We start from the raw sequence: 16,406 nt of genomic DNA on the forward strand, positions 1-16,406 counted from the left end.
TCAGTGTTTCTGGAAGTAAAGGAAAGTTGGTTGGGCCTTAATCAGAAAGGGATTATTAGCCTCCCTGGCTGGAAGACGAAATTCAAGGCTACTCACTCAAATTTCAGAAGCAAGGGAACAGATGCCACAGGCCAAGTGCCAGAGACATTTGGGTGAAAGTATAAGCTTTTAAACCCCACACAGATGTGCTATCTCTGAAAGGCCCTGACCATGCCAAAATGGATCTGTTTGTTTGGTTTTTGCTTTTTTTTTCCCCAAAGCCTAATTCTCTCCTATCTATTCTGTCCCATGGCTGCTTGATGATGCTGATGAATGTGTGAAAGGCCTGTGGAAGGTCTGTGGTTCAGGCCAGTAGCTGGGAAGAGTTAAACATGGGAGAGTAATGAAGACCTGGCCATGTAAGAAGTCTGCAGTTTCATTCTGCTACAAGAAAGCTGGACTGTAAATCAAGTTTCTTCCACACAGAGCTGAGAAGCTGTGCACATTGAGCTTCAGTAATTCCAGAAGAGGAGGTACCTAAAGGCAGTGGCCTACAGGCTTCAAAGCCAGGTGCTCTGGGCCCGAATCTTCCTCATCCTCCATCTAGTGGCGGCCTGCTTGGAAGGGTCAAAGATACACAGTGATCGTGCAGATTACAACACTATAAAGAACTTAGCCTGGCACCTTGCCTAAGTCAGTATGTCCGGCCAGTTACCTTTTCATATGTTAAATATGAAAAGGAAGAAGAAAAAGAAGATACTTCTGTGACATTCCTGATAAAGAGGAAAATGAGGGGGAGGGGAGCAGTGCTGGGAGAGGGAGCAAGAAATTGCCTTGCTCCAGTACCTCAAAAGACTGAACATAGAGCTCCCCTATGATTCAGCAGTTCACTAACTTAGCATTTACCCAATCATCTAGAAACAAGGACATACTAAACCCACTAGCACAACGATGTTCATTGCAACACTATTTACCATAACAAAGATATGGAACCAACCCAGACGCCCCTCAGCAGATGATTGGATCAAGAAGATGTGGTATTTGTACACAATGGAATTCTATGCTGCCATCAGAAAGAACGACATCGCCCCATTTGTAAGGAAATGAAAAGACTTGGAAAAAATCATATTAAGTGAAGTAAACCAGACCCAAAGGAACATCAGCTCAATGGTTTCCCTCATTTGTCATAATCAGTAGAAACCTTGGACTCTCCTAGAGGAGGATTACAATAGGGCAAAACCTAGATACATAAGGCCATATAGGATGAGGTTAAATGAAGGTACCTCCAGGATATGGAAATAAGAGCGATATAATGTGTGATTGTTGTTCTTAATGTACTGTTATTTCTCATCTCTTTTGTTGTCCCTTGATTATTCTCATATTGTTACAGTATCTTACCTTGTTATCTGGTATATTGTATATATGTTTGTTTGTTTATTTGAAATAGCAAAGGGAAGGGGGGAAACATGTTGAGGGGAGGGGGTGGAGGGAGGGAAATGGGGACAAAAAATGAGAAGGGGTATCAATGTATGTGAAGTAATGCACCTTCTATCTGGCAAATATAACTGTAACCTCTCTCTTTAATTACAATAAAAATATATGAAGAAAAAAAAGAAATTGCCTTGCTCTCAGTGTGGTCGTGAACTGGCTGCACATAGAGTCTCCTGGGAGCTTGTTAGAATATCAAAAATGTTGGGTCCTACCCAGACGTTAGGAATCAGAACACTTTCATAACAAGATCCCCAGGTGCTAGCTAAGAGCGTTCAAGCTGAAGAAGTGCCACTTTCTGGAACATTGGTGTCAAAAGACTTAGCAGCTCTCCCTGTTCCTTGGCCAGGAAATTAAAAATTAAAAAGGAAAAAAAAGGAAAAATAAAGAAAAGACAAACAGATGACATGGCACTAAGCCCTTTCAATTGCTGTTAACCATGACTATCTGCAGACATTCGAAGAAAGCACCTTGTGGAGAGGACTCCTTCACAGGGAAAATAGATGAAAATATAAGAAATGGAGCCACAAGCAGAGACCACAGGTCAGAAGCAGCCCCAGGTCAATGCCTGCCTTGTCTCTAAATGTTCCAAGACAACCCTTCCCTGCAGTCTGTTATCATAGTAAAAAGGAGACTTATTTTAGGGACATAAAGAGAGAGTGCAGAAAAGACAACATAAACCAAAATTATACTGTAGCAATAATGTTAGGAGCCTCGTAACATCAGGACTATTCTTAAATTTTGAAACTTTAATAAAGGCGAGAGGCGAATATAACTGTAACCCCTGTATACATTAAAATAAAATAAAAAATACAGGAGAAGACTGGAAGAAAGGATATCTGCTGGCCATTATTAAAAAAAAGAAATACCTCCCCTCAGTCTGCTCAGTCTGCAATCCCAGCAACTCGGAAAGTGGGTGTCGGGAGTATCATTGTTCAAAGCCAGGTGTGGGGATGGCATGTGTCTGTAATCCCAGCTATGCATGAAACATAGGTAGGGGGGTCATGGCAAAAACCAAAGCAAAAAAGGTCAGGAAGCATGGCTCAACTGGTTGAGTACCATAAACAGCTGTGAAGCCCTGAGTTCCAATTCTAGTATTACAAAGAAACAAAAGCAAAAATACCCTAACCCTTATGGAGTGGATTTTCTGAAGTATATTCATTTATTCACTTAAAGAACATTAACCAACTTTCTATCCTGGGTAAGGTTTGTTTATAATGGATTGTAATCATGCGAACAGGGGAGAGAGGGAGGGGGAGAAGGGGATGAAAGTGTTAGCACCACATCTCCCAATCAGGGAGGTGACCCAGGCTGTGGTGAATAGAATTTTGCTGAGAGTTGAGGCAGACAACTTTCTCTTTGGAAGCCACGGGATGACTTAAGCTCAGAGATGCAGTCTGGACTTGGTTTGCTTAGTCATCTTCCCACCACGAGTCCAGCTCACTCGTCTCTTGTGTAACCCAGAGAAGAGGGCTGTGAAAGGGAAAATGGCTGTGGAGAAATTCTGTCCAACCTCCAGCCTGGCTGGGATAGCATTCTACTGCAGGCTTCTCCTTTACAATAAAGCACTTATTATGACAATTATTATGATTATTATTAGCGCCAATACTGGAGTATGAACTTTGGGTTCTCATCCTCTTGCTTAGCTTTTTCACTCAAGGCTGGCATTCTACCACTTGAGCCAGATTCTACTTGTGGAATTTTGTTGGTTAATTGGAATGAAGAGTCTTGTGGACTTTTCTGCTCAGGTTAGTTTTTTTTTTTGGCCAGTCTTGGGCTTGGGCTCAGGGCCTGAGCACTGTCCTTGGACTTTCTCAAGGCGAGAGCTCTACCACTTAAGCTTCAGCACCACTTCCAGCTTTTTTTTCTATGTATGTGGTATCGAGGAATTGAACCCGGGTATTCATGCATGCTAGGCAAACACTCTACCACTAGGCCAAACTCCCGGCCCCTCAGGTTAGCTTTGAACTGTGATCTTCAGAACTCAGCCTCTTCAGTAGTTAGCATTACAAGTATAAGCCATCAGCACCTGATTTATACCAGAAATCTGTGTGTGTGTGTGCGTGTGTGTGTGTGTATGTGTGTGCGCGCGTGCGTGCGCGCCAGACACTGTCATTGAGCTTTTTTTCCCCCTCAAGGTTAGTGCTCTACTATCGGAGCAACTGCACCACTTCTGGATTTATTTATTTACTTTTGCTAATTGTGGGGCTTGAACTCTGGGCCTGGGCACTATCACAGCTAACACTTAACCTCTTAAGCCACAGCACCACTTCTGACTTTTTTCCTGTGATTCTCTGGGGATAAAGAATCTCATGGACTTTCCTGTCTGGCCTGGCTTCGAGCTGTGCTCCTCAGATCTCGTCTTCTGGTAGCTAGGATTACAGGCATGAGCCATTGGTGATTAGCCCTGTCTGGATTTTTGGTGGCTAATTGCAGATAAGGGTTTCATGGGCTTTCCTGCCTAGGCTGGCTTTGAGCTGCAATTTTCAGATCTCAAATTTCTGAGTAGCTAGGATTATAGGTGTGAGCCAGTGGGACCCAGCTACAACCAGAATTTAAAGGATCAATCCATGTGCCTGGGTGTCCTCTTTCATTGTTACAGTTCTTGGGGAGCACTCGCTATCGCTACAGTGTGCTGACACGGAGCCATGCCAAGTCCACTGTGTACCTTCAGCTAGTGTGATTCACCTCTCAGCCAGCTCTGTCTGCTCCAGATGAGAACTAAGAAGTTTCTGGTATACTTTCCTGTGGGTGACAGCCTGATGTCCTGGATCCCAGGCGTACTTTTGAACATGGCAGGTTAGGGAGCAAGGGGCCCCCAAGTTTGGCCAGGATGGGCCCCGGTGGCCATGTGAACTGGGAGAAGGCTTAAAGGCACTGAGGCCACAGCTTGAGTGCTTGCCTGCCCTCTTCACAGCATGGCTTTGAGGCCTTTCCAGGAAGCTTCTTCTGAGGAGCTGGGCTCAGAGTGAAACAGTATTTGTTTATCTGAGACATTTTCACAGCAAATTCTCCTTAAGTTTGACAGCTTGTTTACAATGGGTTCCTGCCTTAGGGCAGTTTCCAACAGCTGTCAGTCCTGACTTACGGCTCTTGCCATGGCTGCTCAGTGCAGCATTTATCTGAGAAGGAATTATTTTCTGTATTCAATAACCTGTTCCTGAGTGGATGCCACAGCACGTTTCTCAATCAGTTAGAGGGGAGAGATGTCTTTCTTTCCCTCCTGCTACTTTGCATTTTGTGAGGATTGGGGGACCTGATGAGGCTAGAGAGGAGTTGGGAAGCCACAGGGAGACAAATCTGAGCCCACACTGTGCCAGGTTCTGGGATGTATATTCTTCCCGGTAACCACTGACCCAGAATTATCCATGATTTCCTCCAAGTACAAGAGAGAGGTAAAGAATCCCACTGAAGTGAGCCATTGGTAGTAGCTCATGCCTGGAATCCTAGCTAGTCAGGAGGCAGAGATCTAAGGATCACGATTGGTGCTAGCCCAGTCAGATAAAGGCAGGAGGCTCTTATCTCCAATTATTCACCAAAAAGCTAGAAGTGGAACCATGGCTCAAGTGGAAGACTATGAGCCCTGAGCAGAAAAGGCAAGCAAGAGCACAAATATTTGAGTTCAGGCCTTACTACTGGAACAAAGCAAGAAAGAAAGAAAGAAAGAAAGGAAGAAAGAAGAGAGAAAGTAGGAAAGAAAGGAATGAATGATGTGATTGTTCGATGCCAGAGTTTTGGAACACATGTTGCCTTTGGGTTTTCAGTGCTTGCAGTGGCTCCTGCAGTCACGTCAGGAGTAAACAATACTGGCCTGTTACAGCCAAGGCTGGTCTGCTTCCCACCGCAAATTTTCTTTCACCTGAGATGACCATGCAATAGGGGAATCCATTTTACTTTATTTTTCTTTTTTTCGCCAGTCCTGGAACTTGAACTCAGGGCTTGAGCACTGTCCTTGGACATTCTCAAGGCTAGAGCTCTACTACTTGAGCCTCAGCACCACTTCTGGCTTTTTTCTATGTGTGTGGTACTGAGGAATTGAACCTGGGTCTTCCTGCATGCTAGGCAAGCACTCTACCATTAGGCCAAACTCCTGGCTTGAACCCATTTTTCTAATAGTGGCTTTTCTATTTCTGTTCCTTCTCCTCATTACTTATTAGGTAAGTTTATACTTTGTTAAACAGGTTTGCATGAAGACCTTACATTGCATCTGAAAGCCCAATTGTGGGTTTCATCCCAAATCATCCTTCATTGTAAGGACTCTTCGAAGGAAAATAGCAGACTAGAAAATACCTACACATGGTACACAATGATGCTTACTGATAAGTTTCCAAGTGCTTTTCTGTACTTTCTCCACAGTCTCACTGTCCTGGGGGAAATGGACTATGACAGCCATTGCCACTTGGCTTCACCAATAAACCCACTGCGGTCAGAGAGGCCAAATGACTTTCTTCTCTCTCTCTCCTCTCCCTCTCCCCCCCTCTCTCTTTCTTTCTCTCTCTCTCTCTGTCTCTCTGTCTCTGTCTCTGTCTCTGTCTCTCTGTCTCTCTCTCTCTCTCTGTGTCTCTGTCTCTGTCTCTCTCTGTCTCTCTCTGTCTCTCTCTCTCTCTCTGTGTCTCTGACTCTGTCTCTCTCTGTCTCTCTCTCTCTCTCTCTTTCTGCCTGTACTGGAGTTTGAACCCAGTTCCTCAAGCTCTTTCCTTAGTGTTCTTACTGACAGCTTGTTTTCTACCATTTGAGTCATGCCTTTAGTCTAGCATTTTGCTGATAAATTGGAGATGGAATCTTGTGAACTTTTCTGCCCAGTTTGGCTTTGAACTTTGACTTTCTAAGTCTCAGCATCCTGAGTAGCTAGGTGTGATTCACCAGTGCCCAGATAGAATATTTAATTTCTTATTTCTAACCCTCTCATCACAATAGAAACTTGTCAATCAACTTCATTGCTTATTTAACAACGGCAAAGGACACATCGGAAGTACAGACAGTTTTGAAAGGAACCCATGACAGTTGTGTTTGTCTGGGAGCAGAACATCTAAACTGATCACCACATCAGGCAATGCTCTAGCATCAGAACACAGGTTTCTAAAGCTCAAGTCAGGTTCCGTTCCTGAGACCAAAATTTTTGTGCTTCACTATTTGAGCTCTCTCACAAGAGGGAAGGGACAGAGCTGGCAGACTCACATGATGTGTTGTGGGAAAGTAATAGGGAGGGGAGGAAGTGAGACTATCAGAGCAGCTTTTGCATGCTGACACTTGTGCTGTGGGGATGGGAATGGAGACATTTCAGACAGGAAAAACCTACTGCTTAACAACATAACATGCTCAGAGTAGAAATGAGCATGTTAGAAGAATACTGCCAGGAAACAAGGGGCCTGGCTTCTGAATGTATTCTAGAAGACAGTGATGGCTTTCCTTATGGCTCCCACAGGGAAGCATACAGCCAGAGCAGTTTTTTGTACTTTGTGGCTGCTGCCACTAGTGCCACAATAATCATTTTGTTGTATGAAGTTAAAAGGATGAAAAAGAAAAAAAAGGGAGAAATGTTGAGAAAAATCTTCCTGATACAGAAATGGGAAATGTCTTTTCTTTGGTGGCAGCTTCTCTGTTGGATAAATTAGTGCTTTTATGGGCAACCCACTCAATATTCCAACACACTGAATAATCATCAGGCAAAGTGCAGATCCATGTCCACTGAAGACTGTGTGAGATGGAAGTCGAAAATAACCAGCCAAAAGGGTTCTTGATACTTGTTGGCAGTGGCAACAGAGACCAAGTGCGTCATTCACAATATTCTACAGTCCCAGCAAAAGTGAAGAGTGCACACAAGAGATCTTTATGCTTTAGAACAGATGAGCTCTAGTCTAGCAAGGAGAAATGTTGAAGATGTGTGTCTTTGGTGGTGCTTCTTGATCTGTTTTGCCTTACAGTTCAGACAGACAGATACATAGACACATAGACAGACAGACAGACAGACACACACACACACACACACACACACACACACACACACATGCACACCACTCTCCTACTTCCACACCAGCATGTGAAGATCTGTTTCCCGTGGACAGGAGAGAGAGTTGCAGGTAAGAGGGAAGGCCATGTCATGTCATCCTGAGGCCACCACCTGCCGCAGGCCCGAACCCCAGGCCTCAGGCCATACTTACTAGTGTCCAAAAGAGGTAAATGGTGAAGAGTGCGACAGTGAGTGCAATCAGTCCCACGGCTTCGAGCCGACTACTAAAGTGCAGGTGGTCCACGGCGCCCCGCAGGCACAGCCAGCCTGAGATGGTGGCCAGAGGGGTGATAAACAAGAAGCACACCATGTCTCCAAACAGAGTCCGCTTCTCATGCTGGGGGCCAGGATTTCTGAGCCACTGCCAGAAAAGAGACAAAGAAAAGTAAGGGAGAAGGTTCAACACCAATGTGGGGCAGACACTGCTCTAAGGGTGTCTTGGACGTCCGAATCAGCAGAATGGCACATATTCCTGCCTTGATGTGCCACAGTCATTAGAGTCCAGTGGAGCTACTGACTTTGGCCTTGAACTTTCAGAATTGTAAACCTACAGGAAACTTTTCTCTATACGTTCATTGCCTCAGGTACTTTGTTGCTGTCACATGACACTGATTAACTATATGAAAAATATAGTCATGTGACCTTAGGAATGTGTGCAGAGTTTTTTAGCCCGGCAGTTTTGGTTCTCAGATCTGGCATATTCTTGGCTAAGGTCTGTTATTAGGACTGGCTCTGGACTGGCTCTGGTGAAAAGAGGCCTGGGACACTTTCTGAAAAACAAACTAAAATAAAGAAGACTGAGAGGTAGACAAAAATGATCCTAGCAGCTGGGCATGGTGGTTCACGCCTATAATTCTAGCTACTTAGGTGGCTGAGATCTGGGGATTGCGGTTCAAAGCCAGCCCAGGCACTAAAGACTGTGAGACTCTTGACCACCAGAAAACAGGAAGTGGCACTGTGGCTCAAACGGTAGAGTGGTATCCTTGAGCTGAAGACTCAGGGACAATGCTCAGGCCTAGAGTTCAAATCCCACAGCAGACAGGAAAAAAAGAAAATGATCCTAGCAATTGCCATGCTCAGAGTTTAATCCCCACTATCATTTGTCTGTCTGTCTGTCTGTCTGTCTAGCCTGGATACCAAGAAAATGTTTGGTGCGTGTTTCCACAAACTGTTGCCATATCTATGAGGCTGCATTGGGCAAGGATACTGAGAGTCAAAGCAGAGTTAGCTCTGCACCTTTTCCTTTTGCTTTATAGACACAATCACAGTGTAACAGGGCTCCCAAGTCTCTGTGAATCCTTCTCAGGACTCACAAAGCCTGTGGATGGTCTTGGGCACTGTCAACATAGAGTGAGATTCCCGACTTCATAGATTCAGGAGCTCCCTTTTGTTGGCCTTGAAGACCCTGATCTCCTTTACTTAGGGCCACTTGTGAAATTGCAGTGATGCTACCATCTTGACCAAACCCTGAGAGGACCAGGAAAATCCAGGCTTCCTGAAAGATGGAGAATTTATGGTTAAAAGATGAGGATTGGACACAGAGATATTATCCTCCCACTCAATAGCTGCTGAAATATTTCATTTAGGGTATTCTATGAGGGATCCCAATGTGATTCCATGCTTATACACCAGTGCCAGTGTTCACTGTTAAGGGGGCTAGGTGGCTTTTCTTGGCTTAACATTAAAACAGGAGCCCAAGCAAATGACATTCCATCTCGTGGCCCCAAGTAAAAATGGTGGAGGTGAAGTTCCAAGCAAGAGAGAGGCCAAACCTGAATGATGGGATACGGTGGGGTGACCTTGGTAGACTCTGCTATTGTGTGTGTATGCTGATCCTAGGGCTTGAACTCAGGCCCTGAGGACAGGAACTGTCTCTGAACTTCTTTTTGCTCAAGGTTAGTGCTCTGCCACTTGAGCCATAGCTCCCATTCCAGGTCTTTTTTAGTAGCTTGGTGGAAATATGAGTCTCAGCATTTCTTGCTTGGACTAGGTTTGAACCATGATTCATGGATCTTAGCCTCCTGAGTAGCTAGGATTCCAGGTGTGAGCCACTGGCACCTGGCTAGACTCTGCTTTTGTCTTGCCCACCCAACAAGAGTGAAGCATATGCCTTGAAGTGCTGTTCGCTAGTCAGGAGCACGGCGAATGAGGAAGATGACACAGAGGTTCCGAGCAGCATATCTGAGAAGCCACTGGGGGGAAGAAGAGGCCCACGATGGGATGACAAGAATGAGTGAGGATGACCAAACATAGAAGGGAAGAAAGTGTCATGCTTGAGAGTATAGAGAGAAACAGAGGAAGTAGAACAGGTAAGCTAGTTGAACATGTGCCAGAGGCTGAAGATGTGAGCAGAAGAGTTTGTGGAAGGTTTTCTTGGGTGTTGGCCTGCATCCCTAATGCACCAGCTTCTGGGATAAAGACCTTAATGGGCTGAAACAGCCTCTTCAATAATTGGTGTTGAGTAAATGGACATCCATATATAGAAGACTAAAATTGGATTCTTGTCAAAATCAACTCAAAATGGATCAAAGAACACAACATCAGGTCTGAAACTCTGAAACTATTCTACCTCTTTGAGCCACAGCACCTGGTGGTTAATTAGAGATAAGAGTCTCATGTAGACATAATCTATGATTCACTGATATCACTCTTGGGTGTAATACCTGGAGTATTATAAGTCAGGGTACCATAAAGAAAGTTTCACATCCATGGATGTAAAAAACAGAACTTATTGGCATTGGTAGGACTTAATTCCTTCCTTCTTTCCTTCCCTCCTCCCTCCCTCCCTCCCTCCCTGTCTCTCTCTCTCTCTTTCTGTCTCTGTCTTTCTCTGTCTCTGTCTCTCTGTCTCTGTCTCTGTCTCTGTCTCTCTCTTTCTTTGGCTTGAACTCAGGGCCTGAACACTATCCTTGGGCTTTCTCAAGACTAGAGCTCTACCACTTGAGCCACAGCACCACTTCCAGCTTTTTCTATGATGTATGTGGTACCAAGGAATCAAACCCAGGTCTTCGAGCATGCTAGGTAAGCATTCTATAGGTAGGACTTTCTAAAGAGATCCCAGAGGCACAGCAAACATGAGAGAGACTTTGACACTTGAGATTACATCAAACTAAGATATTTCTGCCCAGAAAAGGACACAGTTACTAAACCAAATGGAGAAGATCTTTACCAGAATACATCTGACAAGGGCCTAGTATCTAAAATATACAAGGAACTCAAGAAGCTAAATATCTCCTCTCAAATTAATAACCCAATCCAATGGCAAAAGAGCTAAACAGAGACTTCTTAGAAATAAAAGAATCAGGGGCTGGGAGTTTGGCCTAGTGGTTAAAGTGCTTGCCTAGCATGCACGAAGACCCGGGTTCGATTCCTTGGTAACACATACATAGACAAAAGCCGGAAATGGTGCTGAGGCTCAAGTGGTAGAGTGCTAGCCTTGAGAAAGTCCAAGGACAGGGCTCAGGCCCTGAGCTCAAGCCCAGGACTGGCAAAAAAAAAAAAAAAAAAAGAAATAAAAGAATGAGCAATAAACACATAAGGAAATGCTCAACATCCTTGGCCATAAAGGGAATGCAAATCAAAACAACACTGAGATTCCATCTTACCCAAGTAAGATTGGCCAGCCAGCATTGAGAATTCAAATAACAAATGCTGTCAGGGATGCAGGGAAAAAGCAACTCTATTGCACTGTTGGTTATGTAAACTAGTAAATCACTCTGGAAGGTGGTTTAGAGATTTTCCCCCCAAACAAAACAAAAACAAAACCAAAAAAACAAAAAACACACGCTGGGTGCCGGTGGCTCATGCCTGTAATCCTAGCTACTCAGGAGGCTGAGATCTGAGGATTGAGGTTGGAAGCCAGCCCTGGCAGAAAAGGCAGTGAGACTCTTTTTTCCAATTCGTCACCAGGTGCTGTGGCTCAAAGAGGTAGCGCATTAGTCTTGAGCAAAAAACGCAGGGATAGCCCAGGTCTTGACTTTAAGCCCCATGTCTGACAAAAACAACAACAACAAAACAAAAAAACCCACAAAACACACACACACACACACACACACACACACACACAAACAAAAAAAACAACAACAACAAAAAAAACAAAAAAAACCCCAAAACCCTCTTAACATAGAAGTAAGCTAAGACCTACTGATTCTGCTCTTGGGCATCTACAAGTCAGGATACCATAGAGAAAGTTTCATATCCATGTACATTTTCTGTACTATTCATAATAGCCAAGTTATGGAAACAGCGCCCTATGATCAAGAAAATGTGATACTTATACTCAATGTAATTTCACTCATCCATTCAAAAGAATAACATTTTGTCATGTGCAGGGAAATGGATAGATCTTGAACAAAACTCGGTAAGTGAAGTAAGCTAGGCTAAGAGTGATAAACAGTGCATGTTTTCTCTCTTATGTGGAAGCCAGATCTAAAATACAAATATGCATGACAATATGTATAGGGCTCAATGCACTTACACACAAACAAACAGACTAAAGGATGGTATATAAGGGGAGTGTAACTCCTCTGAACAACTAATATACTGTTTTCCAGAATGAGCATCAGAAGTGGAAGCATGTTTTTGGGGAGGGCAGAGTGGGTGGGGAGCACCAGAATGGAGAGAGGAAGGGTGAGCAAAGGCAGTCATTACATTCTGTATGTAATCTGAGGGTAGAGACAAGAGGAGGTAAATAGGGAACGAATGAAGGAAGCAGTGATATTAACGAAGAACCATTATACTCACAACCTGGCTTACGGAACTGTAACTCTTTTGTTCAAGTACTTAAGATTAATTTTAAAAAATGAGCTGAAGTCAACCTCAGCTCAAAAGTGGATATAAATAAACATTAAGACTCAGGAAAAGGAGAGCTGATTTATTTGTGAATATAAATGCACCATTATAAAACATTTAATATTAATAGCAAAATGATCAAGTACAGCTATATTAGCCTGGCCATTTTAGACCTCTCGACAACCTCAAAGAAGCTCAAAGCATTGTGATTAACATTTTCTTGCCTAAATATTGGGAAGATTACTATGAAATGGAGAACAGAAATAAGTGATTATTATCCCAATTTTGTAGACACCCAGCAAGGTTAAATGCTTCAGGTGATTCAGAGGTTGAACAGAGAAGAGGATCAAGATCTGTGTGTGTGTGTGTGTGTGTGTGTGTGTGTGTGTGTGTGTGTGTGTGTGCAAGCACTTATGTGTGCACCACTACTGGGACTTGAATTTAGGGACAGCAGGGCACTGTACCTCAGCTTTTTTACTTAAAGCTATTACTCTACCATTTTAGTCACACCTCTACTTCTGGCTCTTTGGAGGTTAATAGTAAATAAGAGTCTCATGAAGTGGTGCTGTGGCTCAAGGGATAGGACAGTAGCCTTGAGCCGAAGAGCTCAGGGACAGTGCCCAATCCCAGAGGTCAAGCCCCTGACCAAAAATAAAAACAAACAAACAAACAAAAACCACATTAGTTTTTGGGCAGGGAGTTTAGTAGAGTGCTTGTCTAGCATGCACGAAGACCCGGGTTCAATTCCTCGGTACCACATGCACAGAAAAAAGCCAGAAGTGGTGCTGTGGCTTAAGTGGTAGAGTTCTAGCCTTGAGAAAGTCCAAGGACAGTGCTCAGGCTCTGAGCTCAAGGCCCAGGACTGGCAAAAAAAAAAAAAAAAAGAGTCTCATGGACTTTGTTGCTCAAGCTGGCTTTACCTCTCCTTCCTAAAATCTTGGTCTCCTGAGTCGCTAGGATTACAGGTCTGAAACACTGACACCCTCCAGGATCTCTCTGCTCTTATTTTCATGTGTTCTTAGTAAAATATTTAAAAATTAAAATTATAAGACAACATAATTTGTCTATATAGTTCTATGTGCACAGTTAACTCCTAGACTATAATTTTCCTTTCCTTTGCTTACAAATTCTATACATTTTATTGAAACTAATTTATTACTTTACTTTTCTCTGTAGTTATTGATATTGCCTAATGCAATAATTCAGAGTAGGAAGGAGGTAATTACAAACCAGTATTTACTCTGACGTAAAGCAAATGCACAGGGCGTAGCTCAGTAGTAGACTGCATGCTTTCCATGCATGAGTTCCTGGGTTCAACCCCCAGCATTCCCACTAAAACAAACACGCAAAAGACAAAGTTGAAATTACTTACTTGCTTTCAGTTTCATCTTTTTTTTCCCCCTTATCCTGGGCTTGAACTCAGGGCCTAGGCTCTGAGTTCAAGCCCCAGAACAGGAAAAAAAAAAAAAAGAAAAAGAAAAACAGAGAAAAAAAAGAGTCTCAGACTCTCCTGCCTAGGCTGGCTTTGAACCTCAGGCTTCAGATTTCTGCCTCCTGAGTAGCTAGGATTATAGGCATGAGCCACCAAAATCTGGCCAGTTTTATCTTTTTAAATTCATTATTTGATTTTCTATATTTCTGAAAAATTTCCAGGCTGCGCTATATATCTAAAGTCACCCTCTGCTTATTCTACTTTGTTAACAATATTTTGGGGAGGCTCAGTCACCTGGTATTGTCTGTCTTTAGGTAGGGCTCCCTCTGTACTATTTTTTGACAGTCCTTGGGCTTGAGCTCAGGGCCTGAGCACTGTCCTTGGACTTTCTCAAGGCTAGAGCTCTACCACTTGAGCCTCAGCACCACTTGCAGCTTTTTTTCTATGTATATGGTACCAAGGAATTGAACCCAGGTCTTTGCGAGTGCTAGGCAAGCACTCTACCACTAGGCCAAACTCCCGGCCCCTTCCTTCAGTACTATTATGTAAAGTCTCTCTTCTTTCAAGCCCCAAGGGTTGCTTATCTCTCACACAAACACAGGACTTGAAGTAAGAACATCCCTGGTCATCTACCATGGAAAGACGAACAGTGCCCTGAGTCAATGAAGGTCCACTGCCTAACACATTCAGAAAGGGTGTTTACATAAGTAGAGAAAATGTGATTACAGTTCAAATTTTCTACAATATGGAGCAGTCTAAATTATGCCATTGATTAAAAATAGAATACCATATAGTAATTTCAGATAATCCCGTACATTTTCTATTTATTAACACGATGTATTACTGAACAGCAAAAAGAAATTCTGGACAGAATGTATACTATGGTTTCTGTATAGGTAATCTATATGTACACAGAGAAACTGAAATTTATAAACATTAGCGTATTTACATACACAAAGACTAGATGGATACCTGGCAAAACACTGGCTTGTTTTGGTAGGAAAATTACAAGCGGTTCTTAAAGTATTATTATTTTTTCTAATTCTTTTATTTCAATGTATAGAGGGGTTACAGTTATATTTGCCAGATAGAGGGTGCATTACTTCTCACACATTGATATCCCTTCTTATGTTTTTGTCCCCATTTCCCTCCCGGCACCCCCTTTTAAAAGTATTTTTGTGTGGATCTTTTTGCCTTTCTCAAGTGGGCATGGATCCCTTGTATAAATAAGTGAATAAATACCCTGTGCATACACAGCTTGGAGTTTATTTCACTGAACAATCTCTCTTGGATTCCTTTCAACAATCCTGTGACATGTGATTTCAGCATCCTCATTCCATAGGTTCAGAGACTGGGAAGCAAAGCTTGCTAAAGTAAGGCAGGATAGCGAGTGGGAGCAGTCAGAGGTGAGACTCAATCCACTCATGCTTGCTGTGCCTTTCCTTCCATACTAACCTTTCCCTTTTGCATCAAATGGTGATTGTGAGTGCATGCCCGTGTGTGTGCTGGCTTTCTGCAGTTTCTCATAGCTGCTCTCTTCTTCATCGTAACATCAGGTTGCTGAATGTTTTGTCAGAGGGCTGGGATATTTTCATGGTAATTGCATGACATGTTGCTAGCCTGCTGCTCTACACATGTTAATTCTTTTAACTAAAAACAAGCTCCAATTTCTGGGCATTTAATCTTAGCTACACTATCAAGCATTTTACCCCATAACAGACCAATGTTTACCTCCTCAGTCACTGTTCTATAACATTTCGGACTCATGTATCCTCTGGCTCTGTCATCAGTTACATGCATAACACACTGAGTACTGTATGGATTTGGTGGTGTGCCTCATTCACGTGACCAGTGAAGGTGAGGGGCTAAAGGCTGCCTTGTGTGTGTGTGTGTGTGTGTGTGTGTGTGTGTGTGTGCATTTTCCTGTTGCCTCTCACCTGTAGAGCAGTACTAGTACAGGGCCTGTCATGTATGACAATAGCTGGTCTTTCTCAACTCTTCCTATCTGCCAAGCATTGTCTTTGGTGTGTGTGAAAGAGAGGAGGGACAGTGAGGGGGAGAAAGGGGGGGGAACTGAAAGGAAAAGAGAGAGAGAGAGAGAGAGAGAGAGAGAGAGAGAGAGAGAGAGAGAGAGAGAGAGAGAGAGAGAGAGAGAGAGGGAGAGAGAGGGAGAGAGAGAGAGAGGAGGAAGAAGAAGAAGAAGAAGAAGAAGAAGAAGAGGAGGAGGAGGAGGAGGAAGAGGAGGAGGAGGAGGAGGAGGAGGGGGACTTGAACTCAGGGCCTGGGCACTGTCCCTGAACTTTTTGGATCAAGGCTCATGCTCTACCATTTGAAGCACAGCTCCACTTTCCACTTTTTTGCTGGTTAAGTGGAGTTAAGAGCATGGATTTTCCAGGTTATCTTGAAACTGCAATCCTCAGATCTCAGCCACCTGAGTAGTAGGGTGACAGGTGTGAGCCTCCCGCACCTGGCTCCAAGCATTATCTTGTAGCATGTCAGTATGTCACAATTTATTCATGCTTCCTTTAAAAACGTATGGCTATTATAGAGGTGGTAAAAAAGAGGGGTTACATTTACATGCATCAGATAATAAGTATATTTCCTTTTGTACAGTGTCATCTGTTTCCTCATTCTCTTCCATTCCCTCCCTTCTTTCTCCACCTACGAGTTGTATAGTTCATATCTGTCGATGTATTCATGCTTTCT

At 43.4% G+C, this 16,406-nt stretch overlaps 1 protein-coding gene across 3 annotated transcripts in view; it reads right to left on the bottom strand.

Moving 5' to 3' along the window:
- The window catches only part of Marchf3 (membrane associated ring-CH-type finger 3), a 186,960-nt gene that overhangs the window by 17,211 nt on the left and 153,343 nt on the right, over window positions 1-16,406 (bottom strand). The window contains exon 4 of one of the 3 annotated variants that reach the window (XM_090339688.1): window positions 7,629-7,838. The exons of the other annotated variants lie outside the window; for them this stretch is intronic. Coding sequence (XP_090195814.1) covers window positions 7,629-7,838 — 210 coding nt within the window. The remainder of the gene's footprint in view (window positions 1-7,628; window positions 7,839-16,406) is intronic. 3 annotated transcript variants of the gene reach the window in all.

This window comes from Megascapheus bottae, chromosome 10 (genome assembly GCF_031878675.1).
Source record: "Megascapheus bottae isolate mThoBot1 chromosome 10, mThoBot2.hap1, whole genome shotgun sequence".
Lineage (NCBI taxonomy): Eukaryota > Metazoa > Chordata > Mammalia > Rodentia > Geomyidae > Megascapheus > Megascapheus bottae.